General features: G+C 53.6%; 4 protein-coding genes across 4 annotated transcripts; 3 read left to right on the top strand and 1 right to left on the bottom strand.

Annotated features, from left to right (window-relative positions):
- Positions 1–1044: 1044 nt before the first annotated feature.
- On the top strand, positions 1045–1494 carry CCM_01567 (uncharacterized protein; the record flags this gene model as incomplete). The annotated part of the gene is made up of 1 exon (XM_006666723.1): positions 1045–1494. One exon carries the CDS (start codon positions 1045–1047, stop codon positions 1492–1494), a length of 450 nt encoding a protein of 149 aa, XP_006666786.1.
- A 249-nt stretch (positions 1495–1743) lies between these two features.
- Positions 1744–3537, bottom strand: CCM_01566 (vacuolar fusion protein mon1; the record flags this gene model as incomplete). Its single annotated transcript, XM_006666722.1, has 1 exon — positions 1744–3537. One exon carries the CDS (start codon positions 3535–3537, stop codon positions 1744–1746), a length of 1794 nt encoding a protein of 597 aa, XP_006666785.1.
- A 922-nt stretch (positions 3538–4459) lies between these two features.
- CCM_01565 (uncharacterized protein) lies at positions 4460–5079 on the top strand (the record flags this gene model as incomplete). Its single annotated transcript, XM_006666721.1, has 2 exons — positions 4460–4888; positions 4948–5079. 2 exons carry the CDS (start codon positions 4460–4462, stop codon positions 5077–5079), a joined length of 561 nt encoding a protein of 186 aa, XP_006666784.1.
- An 829-nt stretch (positions 5080–5908) lies between these two features.
- On the top strand, positions 5909–11679 carry CCM_01564 (cellular morphogenesis regulator DopA; the record flags this gene model as incomplete). Its single annotated transcript, XM_006666720.1, has 5 exons — positions 5909–6008; positions 6067–6194; positions 6353–8586; positions 8694–8878; positions 8927–11679. 5 exons carry the CDS (start codon positions 5909–5911, stop codon positions 11677–11679), a joined length of 5400 nt encoding a protein of 1799 aa, XP_006666783.1.
- Between the last annotated feature and the right edge of the window lie 216 nt (positions 11680–11895).

The following is an 11895-nucleotide window of genomic DNA, read 5'->3' as shown; positions in this document are numbered from 1 at the left end:
GCTCGATCACCAACGCCAAGTCCATGGTCGCCCCCCCCCCGTTTGTATTTGCCGTGTCAGAACCTTCACGGGCCCCGTCGATCCTTTTCCCTTTTCTTTTTTTTGTTTCCCCTATTATTATCGTGCTGTCAAAGCGACCGGCCGGTCCCCTCTCTCGGCTGTCGAACCCGCTCACGTGCTAATGGGGCCAGGCCCAGCCTCTGGCCGTTGAAAGCCGAAATGACCGTGGGGCTGCCGCTGTTGTGGTTGTCACACTCTGCGAGACACAAGCTGCATTGCAGAAAATTTGCTGGCCCAAAGGTATCACCAGCCATTGTAATTGCCTCTCGGTTCGTATTGAACTATTGTTCGTCGTTGGGCTCTTCCATCCATACTGAACAATATTCTAGGCGTTGTGAACCCCTGGCTAGCCCCGTGGACAGAGCACCACGCCCCCCTTGAACTCTATCGACCAGGTCTGGCCTGTCAGCAGCACCACGATCGGCAGACGCCACCTTGACTTCTGGGGTTAGCCACTGCAGGACGAACCGTTTTTTTAAGTAATTTCCAACCGGCCCACCACTTACAGTGTGGATTGTGTCGTCTCCAGCCAAGTCGACGAGCGGAAAGTCTGGACTCACACCTGCACTGCGCCTAATGAGAGCCATGTATCCGACCCCACCACTTCATCATCTCCTGGCCGCCAATTATTCCCTAGCCAAAGCGGCATTTGCCAATGAGCGCCACAGTCTCCGCAGCTAGTCTTTCTAGACCTCCTTGTCGCTACTAGTGTGTGGGTAGCATCAAAAAGGAAGAGACCCTTCAACTCCACACCTGCAACAGGGACTTGCTCGTCGCTGCGTGACCGGCACCTGTTTTAAAAGCTGTAACCCTCAGCGTGTCACCGTCCCGTCGCATCATCGTGACCGAGTCTAGCAGTACAAGAACTCTTCATATCAGCCTGCTCGCTATATATCATCGCCTCCTCCCGACGCCTCATCTGATACCACAACCAACCTTCGATATCAGCACCGACACCGACGATAAAAACGTACAAATTACACCATGGCCGCCAAGCCGACCCTACATATCGCGATGCCGCCCCGGCGTCTCTCCCACTACTCCGGTCCCCGCAGCCCGCGCTTCCATGAGGACTTTGACGCTCCCTTTTCTGAGGCCATCATGAATGCCTCGCTCAACACCGTTGCCTCCGGCGCATTTTCACCCTCACAGGAGCGCCCCAGCCTCGACGACTCGCTCCGACGCTCCTCGCCTGGCAGCTCCATGCGCACACCCTCCTTTCCCATCCAGTCGCCCACGGAGGCGTGGCGCGAGTTCCCCTGGACCCAAAAGACACAGCGCAAATCGAGCGTCAACGACCGGGTACGGGGCTGGGCTAGGAGGTCACTCATTTTCAAAAGCCGCCCTACTTCGCCAGACGAAGTGACCGAGAGGTCATTTTCAAAGGTGGACCACATCACCGAGGCGTCCACCACCACAGGTGTGCCCAAATAAAGAGGTCAATTCTTACCGAGAGTATCATGTTCTACATTTTTGAACGAGTAATGGGCTGGAGATTTATGGACGAATTATTTGTTTTATTTGAATGATTGGCGGGACATTTACGAGTGGCCAAAGCATCAATCACTCAGACTCGGCGCTATGGGTTCAGCGTTTCTTCTATTCTTTGTATATAATCACCCTTATGAGCTACGCTCAGGAGTTGCCAACTTCTTTTCCTGGTTGGGTTTACGATAGCGGCAATCAAAAGACACCGCCTCCAATGATAAATAGCCGCTGCTCTTCCTTCTTGGCCCACTGAATGATCTTGTTGGCACCCTGCCCCATGGTCGCGCGCGACATGTTGGGCCCTCCCACGCAGTAGAGCTCAAAGACCGGGGTGACCCACGCGAGTGACGTAGAATCTTCGCTCGTGTTATGCAAGATTTTGAGGTGCGCATGTTTGGCGTGCACGGCAGCGTGCATCTCGTGGTACAGGCTCATGAGACGTCGGCGCTCGGCGATGGCGTCCAACGGTGGTTCCAGGGCGGCCATGCAGAATTGCACGTTGGCCTTGGACTTGTACAAAAAGTGGCTTATCGGGTTCCCAGGCACAATCTGGGCGATCCGCGGCCGCCCTGCCCGCACCGCGCCCCGGATCACGGCCAAGTTGCCATTCTTGGTCAGCTGCTGGGCCACGTCGTTGCGCATCTTCTGAAGGCCAAAGAAGCTCTCTTTGTCGGTGCTGATGAGCACCATGGCGATTTGTTGACTCGCAGGCGCCGTCTGCTCGCCTGCTTCTGCTGCTTGTTTTTGCACTTGCAGGCCCTCGTCGTCAAAAAAGCTGACGTACATGTATAGATAACCCTCGTTGTTAAATGCAGGTAGGCACAAGGGTATCCAGTTTTCACCACCGCCTCCTTTGATGCCATCCGACTCGAATAGCATGTTAAATATGAGCTGCAAGTCGCTCGGGTGCAGCGAGTGTTGTCGAGGGCGAATGACGCTGACAAGTTTTCCGCCAGCAATAATAAGTCCATATAGGAGCTTGTCGGCGCGGAGCTTCAAAAACGTATTATTGATCGAGTGTCGCTGCGATTTGCGAAGCTTGAGGCATTCGAGCGACCCCAGTAATGTCGTTGGCGAGCCTCTCGTAAACGTATCGGCAAGCGAAGAGAGCAGCGATTCGGTGCCTTGAAGTGGTTTCCTAAGGTCCGACGACGGTCTGTGGACAAAAATACGTTTCAAAGTCGGCAGTGTGAGGGTGGAGAGGATTTGCATATAAAGCGCATCGAGCTGTGCGCGCAGTTGCGAATCGCTCTCACCAAGCTTGCTAACGGCCAAAAAGTAGAGGGGGCCTCGAGTTAGAACAACGAACCTGGCGTCGCCAGCGGTGAAGCCCAACAGTGGGCTTTTGGCGCCCTCATAGAAGGATATTATGGTTTGCATAACCCCTATCGATGAGTTGATGAGCATCAAGTCTCCATGTCGACTCCAAATGGGTTTTCCGGCTGACGAGAGAATCATGTAGTGCTTGAGCTTTGCCTTCCACATGGCAACTCGTGAAGCATCGTCGACCTCGGCCGTTGCCTCGGCCGGCACCGCCTCGAATTCTCCTTGGAAATTTCCCAGCGTATCAGTTTGTCGGTATCGACTTGTCTCAAACGGTTGAACAGTCGGTGCTTGTGAGCGTAGCATGTTCCACGCGACACTGCGCTTGCCCAGGTCACCAACGAACAGGCTCGCGATATCACCGGCCGGTCGCATTGTCGGCGCAAAGCTCATGACGCTTGCTCCATCGTCTCCCTCCCCTCCCGAGTGGCTCGCCTTGTAGCCTGGAGAAGCGTAGCCGCTGGGGACTGGCGTTGATACGGATCTCGCTCCGGGGGTTTGAAATGTGCCTCGAGATCCATCGGGGAAGGATAGAGTTTGGATATCGACAGTCGTCAGTGCTGTGGTAGCTTGGGCTGTGTATAGCTTAGACTCGGTCGAATCGGCTGATGGTGGTTGTGATGCCTCGCTTGTGCCATCACTCGCCATATTGTCATCTGTTGCCATTGCGTCTCTTGAATGTCTCGACCGACGTCATCTTATGCTGTGATAGTGGAGCCAGCCCGACGCCGGCGTTGGCCTCGTATTCTTTTCAAGGGCCTAGTATGTGTATCATGTCGGCTTAGACGTGCAATTTTTCGAGGCAGCGGGCGGCACACTTCGATAGGTGTTTTGGTAGGTACTAGGTAGGTAGGTAGCTAGGTAGGTCGGTGTCAATGGCACGCGATGTGGAAGGTGCTGGGTGTGGTGGAGTGACAGTTGGCAATCTGTGGGGGTCGTCGCAGACAGACACATTGCGGCACGCAAAATGCCATTCTTTGTTTTGGTCTGTTTGTCATCTTTATATGTTGGCGTTTTTTTTCTCTTTTTTGTCTACTCTGTACTTTTTCGGCTATCATTGCCTCAAGTTCGGAATATATGAACTACAACTACTGGTCGAATTAGTCTCTAATTTGTTGAAGAGTGGAAAGCTGACATAATCGGGTAAGTAGCCACCAGGCAGATAAAATAACCTGGCGGTTAGGATACTAACCCCTTCTTTATTCTTACTATTTTCTTACTATTTCTTAACTTCTCTCTTTTTCTATTTTTATTCATTTTTATTATCCCTCTTATCTTGCTTATACTTAGTATTATTCCCTTGGTCCTTATCCTAGTTTTAATGATAACTAGACTTGTCCGGCTGATTTTTTATCACCTGCATAGATCCAGTCCACTGATCTGTTGCCATTTATGATTGGCTAAAACGCTGACATAATAGGTCAAGAACCCCCGCCCAGTCTAGTTTAAATTGGACTAGACTGGCCCACTGACCCGCTACTCTTCCATTCAAGAATCCTCACCCCCGCCTTTGTCGAAATGGCTGCCACTATTATTGCTCCGTATTCGCACCACCACTTCCACAGTCTGCCGACGATCAAGGACGCTCATGCCCGCTAAGGGCCAGGATCATGTTGAATGGTTCAAGGATTTCTTCGTCAAGCATGGCATGGATCAACGGTTCGGACTGGCCATGATTCACCGCCACTTTGATCTGGAACCCTCGGAGAAGCTGGTAGAATATATGGGGACCTCGACACCTTGGTCCGGTGGTTCTTCTGGGATGAAGGAGCCCCAGCCAGCCATGTGGGCCTTTGACGATGTTGGGCTCTTAAGGCCGACTGAGTATCACTACTCAGAAACGCAGGACGCGGATTTTACCCACAAAGACTTGGAATTTTTCGCCAAGTTCAAGGCCGAGCTTGCACTGCGCAACTTGGCCGACATTTTTGGTTTGGCTCGATACCCCGGAGACGACTTTGAGGGCTCTTGCGAGTTTACCCAGGGCAGGGCCAATATCAATCTCCAGCCTCATGACGTATGAGATGCCCCTCTGTTCGATATAACTTATTAGGCTAACACATGTAATTTGTACAGTATCCTGCCATTTTAAAGGCCATCTCCACTGTCTGGTTCTTCTCTGAACCTCTCTGGAAGCGGGGATGCAATTGCAAATGCAACGCGAATGCTGACGATCATCCCCACACGCACCTGGATGCTCGGAAGTAGGGCCCTGGTACAGAATAGGAGGTGATTGAGAACTAGGAAACGGGCGTTCCTAGGTAACTAGTCTTATATAAACAATTTGGTTTATAGACATTAGTCTTTCGACAGATATGAAGTCGGTCCCCGCGCATGTTCCTCGTCGATTAAAATGTATTTATCACGAACTAGCCCTAGGCTACTGAGAGTAGGCCTCACAAGCTTTATTGATTCTCTCAAGGAGAAGAAGAAGAAGAAGAAGAAGAAGAATTTGAAATCAAGGGGAAAATGCTGGCCGGACACAATCTGGCCTCAGGCCAAAACTAGTCAGGTGGGCTATATCAACACCGAGCACCGAGCTCTTTTACAGTATCCCTTCATATGCAGGGGACTCATACCTAAGTAGGAATATTAGATGCCTACCAATTCTTGCCGTTTTTCTGAAAGTCTGTTAAAGACGCCTGCAATTCTTGGGGTAACTTACGTTATTAGGTAGCTCAGAGCTACACCGCGGCGGGGTTAGCCTGCTGCAACAATTCTCCAAAAAAATTAGCTACAATTTCTAGGCAGTAGTGCCGCTTATTCGATCCTGTTTTTTATATTGAAATTGACCAGTTGTGCTGCTAGGTACTTGTCAAGCACCTGTCGCCTTGACGGCTATTGTTCGCAGTTGGAGGGAGGTGCCTGGTCATCTCAAGATCTGTGACAGCGGCGTATCCACATTGTCCAAGCTTCGGCTCTGCAACGTAGCCCTCCACGAAACAGTACGCGACTGCTGGCCTACACAGCACCAGAACCTCTGACGCAGATACGAACCGCAATTCAAAACTCCCCATGAGGCAAGATTCTTATAGCCATGGCGCTTGATCCCGGCTCTAGAGCGTGGACGGGCTCGCCCGAGAGCTCTGGGCGAGATTCCCCCATTCCGCGACAGAGGCGCAACCAGCTTGGCGGGGGTACGCGCCTCAATCTACCCAGCTACCAGAAGACTGTTGACTGACAGAAGCCAAACAGAGGAAGCTCCCATTAACGATAAGGCATACAGAAGATACGCATCTGGGGTGGAAAAAGCCCTCTCGCTCTTTGAGACGGCGCTGGAAGAATGGGCCGACTACATATCTTTCCTGAACAGGGTCCTCAAGGTACGCCGCGAACCTACACAATGGATCGCATGACTTACCAAGTTCCAAAGGCTCTACAAGCGCGACCGTCTTCAATCACCGCGATACCAGCCAATGCGCTCTTATCGAAACGGCTGGCGCAATGCCTGAATCCCACGTTGCCCTCTGGCGTCCACCAGAAAGCCCTCGAGGTCTACAATTATGTTTTCGACACGATCGGAGCTGATGGTCTGTCCAGAGACCTTCCACTATACCTCCCCGGAATCGCACCGACGTTATCGTTTGCCTCTCTATCCGTTCGCTCGCCCTTTCTCGAACTGCTCGAGAAATACTTCATCAAGCTGGACGCCCGGTTCCTGCGACCCGCCATGCGATCGATCATATTAGCCCTTCTTCCCGGCTTGGAAGATGAGACAAGTGAGGACTTTGATCGCACTTTGAATCTAGTTGGAAGCTTCAAGAAGGCCATTCGACCGACAGCTACGAAGGAGCTGACAGGCTATCACTCTGTTGGTGACGACTTCTTCTGGCAGTGCTTCTTCTTAGCTTCCATTACCAGTCATAGCCGGCGCGCCGGGGCTTTAGCCTATCTCGTGCGCCACCTTCCAGCTCTTGGGGCTCCAATCGGCGCTACGGACCTCGACAAGAGCAGCCAAGAACTTGCCACAATGGTGACATCGCCTGAGCCAGGACTGCTGATCCGATGCTTTGCTAGTGGCCTCGCAGACGAACAAGTTCTTATTCAACGCGGGTTCCTCGATTTGCTTGTGTCACACCTGCCCCTCAACTCAAAGGTCCTACAAACTCGCGTTAAATCATCTGATCTTGAGCTGCTGCTCAAGTCGGCTGTTGGGGTGGTCATTAGACGAGATATGAGTCTAAACCGTCGCCTGTGGGCTTGGTTGCTAGGCCCTGAGCCTGCGGTTCCAGAGAATGAACATGCACATGATGCTACCAGCGCTCCACCAGAGCAGCAACATGCCTATCTTTCTGCCCGAACTCAATACTTTGAGGAATATGGACTTGCAGCACTGACGAGAGCGCTTCTGGATATGATCAAAGACGCAGAATCGAGCAGCGTCTCAGAACGTGCAAAGCCCTACCGTATTTGCCTGTCGCTTATGGATAGATGGGAGATTGGTGGGCTAGTCGTTCCAGAAATCTTTCTACCAGTAGTCCAGAGTGTGCAGCGCTTCAAGCAAACGACTTCCTCCTCGGCAGAGTTCAAGGAAGTCTTGCGGAGCGCAAGCGTCTTCTTTGACGGCATAGAAAGCGGTCTCATCTATAGCGAGATTGTTGCTCTTCTTGCCCAGGCTATCGGGCCTGGGAACTCGGGGCCTACGCAACGTAGTGAGAAACTGTCACTTGTTAGCTTTATTGTCGCCAATTTCAACGTCAGAGAAGAGGAAATGGTGACTGTACACGCCCCTCTGACGTGTCTCGCAGCCCTTTACATGCTTGAAGACCTAGAAGAAAGGCAGACAAAAAGTGCGACTGGGTCATTCTCCGTAGAATTGGTGAATGAAGTCTTGTCGATTGTGGCGTCATTCTTGGATCTCATCCCAGAGCGCACATTCCCGGCGCCGTCGACGAAAGCTAACACGGAGTGCAAAGTCCTGTCTTTAACCAACATGGATCTCCTCAAGAAGATACGAAATTTTTATGTGAACGAGCAAGGCAACTTGGATGTTTCGCCAGCTCCGTTCACTGCTGTCGAATCTGGGCAGCTTCTCATTCAGAGGGCCGCCAAAAATGTATACCAAGGTGATAAGACGACAGGACTATCGGCAGAAATCAATCTGCGGGTACGGATATTCTTGCAAGTGCTCACAAAAACCCCTAAACAATATGGATTTGAGGAGGGAGCACTGCTTTCGTTCACGCGCCGGGAATTGTCCAACGGAAAACTCCTTTCGTTTGCTACGTTTTCCTCAATCTTGACTCTGGTCAGTCAACTATACTACGCCGACAGGATCACACTCTCACAACTGTCCGATCTGGTACTGCCTCTGGTTCGCCATGCTTGGTCTTACTTGTCCGTATCAGAACCCAAGTTTCATGTCGAGACTGTCCGCTGTCTTTGGCAGCTGCAAACGGCCCTGACTTTGGATCGTCGCGACATCGAGGCAGCGCTGTCTACTTTGATCGTCGAAAAGAAGAATTGCGACAATGCCGATACGGGCCGAACGTTTGCTGTGCTCTGGTCGCATACCTTGCAGGATAACCAGACGGAACGGCGTGGATCGAGAACAACATTTCTAGCTGAACCTCGGTCGAGGCTCGCCGGCGCAGACGTTTACGAGGTCATGCTAACACAGCCTTTGTTTCTTGTACTTGACGCGTTGATGGATGAACGAACTCATTTGTATATGAACGTAAAGTCGTGGCTGAATAGCATGGTCGGCATTGACAGGTATGTGCATGCCGCTCCTTTCGGTCACAGCAACATACTAACCCGCCAAGACTGTTCCTTTTATTTGCATCTAATATATCAGCCCTCCCTTTTTTGAGGAGCATCAGGGATGCTATTTCCACTGACCAACTGGATACGACAGCGCTATTATTCTCGGAAAGCGACGATCTGGATCTTTGCTTGTACTACATCCGGACTATGCACAATGTTCTTGGCTGCGCGGGCGACATTCCTTGGGCCATTATGGGGTCCAGGCACGTTTATCCTAGGGATGAAAACTTACAAATTAGTAGTAGGTGTCTATATCTTCTCTATCCCGAATTCAGCTAACAGATAACAGCCGGCGGCGAGGGTAACGAAATGACGCTCCAGGAACTGCTCTTTCGAATGCTGATAAGATGCCTCACCGGGGAGCCTTCGACAGAAGACAGCGATGTTATCGACAGAACCTACCAATTACAAAGATATGCTCTGATGATTCTTCACCAATTCCTGATTGCGCCGCAATCTAGTCGCCTGTCTCGCTTTCATGTCGAGAATGTTCTCATCGACAGGCTCGGGAGGTCCATCACTGGCCCCGATCCTTACATCCAGGTGCTTCTCCTAGATTCCGTTTTCGCAGCGCTGAAGCTACATGAGCCTTCCACGCCTGAACGACCCCTCTCCGCAATATCTGAAAAATACCACTCAACGACAGATCTAACTCGACCCAGGAGGCTTTCGAGTTCAAATGCAGACAACCACCCACCTCAAAATAGTCTACCTCCGCAGCTTCTCAAATGCCTGTTGTCAGGACTTGGAGCTCGAAACAGTCAACTCGTTCTCGATAGCTGGGTGAATTTTCTGGGCCGTTGCTTACCGCTGTATGGCGGAACTATATTTCAAATCGTTATCCCGTTGGTCGAGACTCTCTGCAAGCAAGTTGGCACAACGTTTACAAATCTGCGAGCCACATTCGGTCTGGCGAACACCAACTCTGGTGCACAGATTGCTGCCCCAGAAACCACACTGATTTTTCTCCTCAATGGCCTGGAGCAAGTTCTTGCGCGTGCGCACGACCAGCTGCTGGCAGACGAGGCGCGTGCTCAGGCATTGAAAAGCCCCGATCAACCCCAGTCACTGTTCGGCAGCATGGTGTCCGGCGTGTTCCAGTCAGACGTTCCGCAAGGCCGCAGCGCAACTGCAAACGATCGCCTTACTGTCCACCTTGCCTTTCAGGATGCGGTCCGTATCTGCTACATGATCTGGTCCTGGGGCCAAGGTGATGACGCGACCGCTAACGACGCCTCTGCGACTGCTTCGTTCATGTATACCTCCCTACGAATGAAGAATCGCGCCAGAAGACTCTTGGAGCATCTCTTCGCCGCCGAGACATTGGAGTGCTTGGAAACCATTGTCGATATTTGGAAGCAAGCCACCCCCGAGGTGCAAAAGTCTGAAGTCTTTAAGTTTCTGGCTGCACTCGAGGCATCCCGGCCACGGCAAACAGTGCCCTCGATATTCAACGCTATCTACAGCCGGACAAATCCCAGTGCTCTGGACCCATCCCGTACTTCAACGCTGACCATATCGCTCGAGGACACAGACTTGGGCCTGTTCTTAGTCCAGTACACGCAATCGCTGGACGACGATGCCATGGATGAAATCTGGCAAGATTGCATCATCTTCCTCAAGGACATACTGGCCAATCCGTTTCCTCATCGGCAGACACTCCCCAGTCTGCTTGAGTTCGCCGCGACCCTGGGCGAGAAGGTGGACAATACCAACTTTGGCGAGCAGCGCAAGATGCGACGCGAACTCGGCGATCTCTTCATCAGGCTCCTGGCGGCTCTCTTCACCACCCGGCCCATTACCTTTGCCGAGCCGGCCTCGTCGACCGAAAAGCCCACCAAGAGCGATGCCGCCGACGCGCGGGACGTTGTCGGCATCCTCGCATCCGTGGTGCCCAACCTGTCCAAGGTCCTGCCGGAACCGGACCGGGTGCTCGCCGCCGCGGGCACCATTTCCACCAACGTCATCGGCCCGACGCTGCGCACCAAGACGTTTCCCGAGTCAGTCACGCGGCACACGCTCCGCCTGCTACACGAGCTGTCGCGGCTACCCAACAACCAGCGGTCCTGGAAAAAGGACGTCGGGGACGCCTTCCACGACGGACGCTTCTTCGGCATGGATCTGGCGCTCGTGACGGACGGCTGGCTGCCGCTGCTGCGGCAGTGGACTGCCTCGGACAAGGAGAGGCTGCCCGAGGTCATGGGCCGCATCGCGGCGCCGACCACCGCGGGCATCGTGTTCGGTGTCGGCGCCACGTCGGCGCGCCTGGAAGCCGACCGCAAGACGCAGCTCAACCTGCGGCGCGCGGCGACGCTCATTCTCGCCGGCGCCGACGACGCCTTTGCCGCAGACCTCGGCGCCGTCGTCGACAAGCTCGTGGAGCTACTCGCGGCGACGAGCACCTCGTCGCCGTCGTCGACAACGCGCGCCGACGTCTACATGGTGGTGCGCGCGCTCGTGCTGCGAACCGACCCGCTGCACCTCGCCATGCTCTGGCCCGTCGTCTGCACCGAGCTGCACGCGGCCCTCGCCTCGGTCGCCGCCGCCGCGTCCCTCGACGACGACACGTACCCGCCCGCCGCCGTCCTGCAGGCCTGCAAGCTGCTCGACCTCGTCGTCTGCCTCGCCCCCGACGACTTCCAGCTCCACCAGTGGCTGTTCCTCACCGACAGCATCGACGCCGTCTACCGCTCCTCCTCGTCCCGTCCCGTGGCCCTCGCCGACGAGCTCGCCGAGGACCTCGGCAGCGCCGTCGCCGCCGCCACCACAACCACCACCACCGACGGCCACGCGGCGACGGCGAATCATAGCGCCGGCTTGCGCCGCCTGCTCATCGGGCCGGGCGGCATCGCCGACGACGCGGCGAGCCTGCTCGAGCGCCGCGACGACCTCGTCGCAAAGGTGCTGCGGCCGTTTTTCGCGCAGCTCAGCATCTTTGCGTTTGAGTCGACGTACGCCATGGGCGCGCCGGACGTGGCGGGCTGCGTGCAGAGCCTGCTGCGGGATCTCTTTGATGACAGGACCATGGTCAAGGCTCTCTGAGGAGGAAAAGAGGTGCCAAATTGGAAGGAGCAAGGGTCTCCCATGTAGATGTAGTAATGATCGTTTTTGTTTTCCCCGATTTTATTATGACTATGTTTCTGTTCGTCTTTTGCTGTAGTTTGAGTAGATTGGCAATCATTGCCCATGCGTTGATACGGCCATAATTCCCGTATACGCCCAGTAATTATCCAAGAAACGCCTCGACTTTTCCTTGTT

This window comes from Cordyceps militaris, assembly GCF_000225605.1.
Source record: "Cordyceps militaris CM01 unplaced genomic scaffold CCM_S00001, whole genome shotgun sequence".
NCBI lineage: Eukaryota > Fungi > Ascomycota > Sordariomycetes > Hypocreales > Cordycipitaceae > Cordyceps > Cordyceps militaris.
This window is presented reverse-complemented; position numbering and strand designations above follow the sequence as displayed.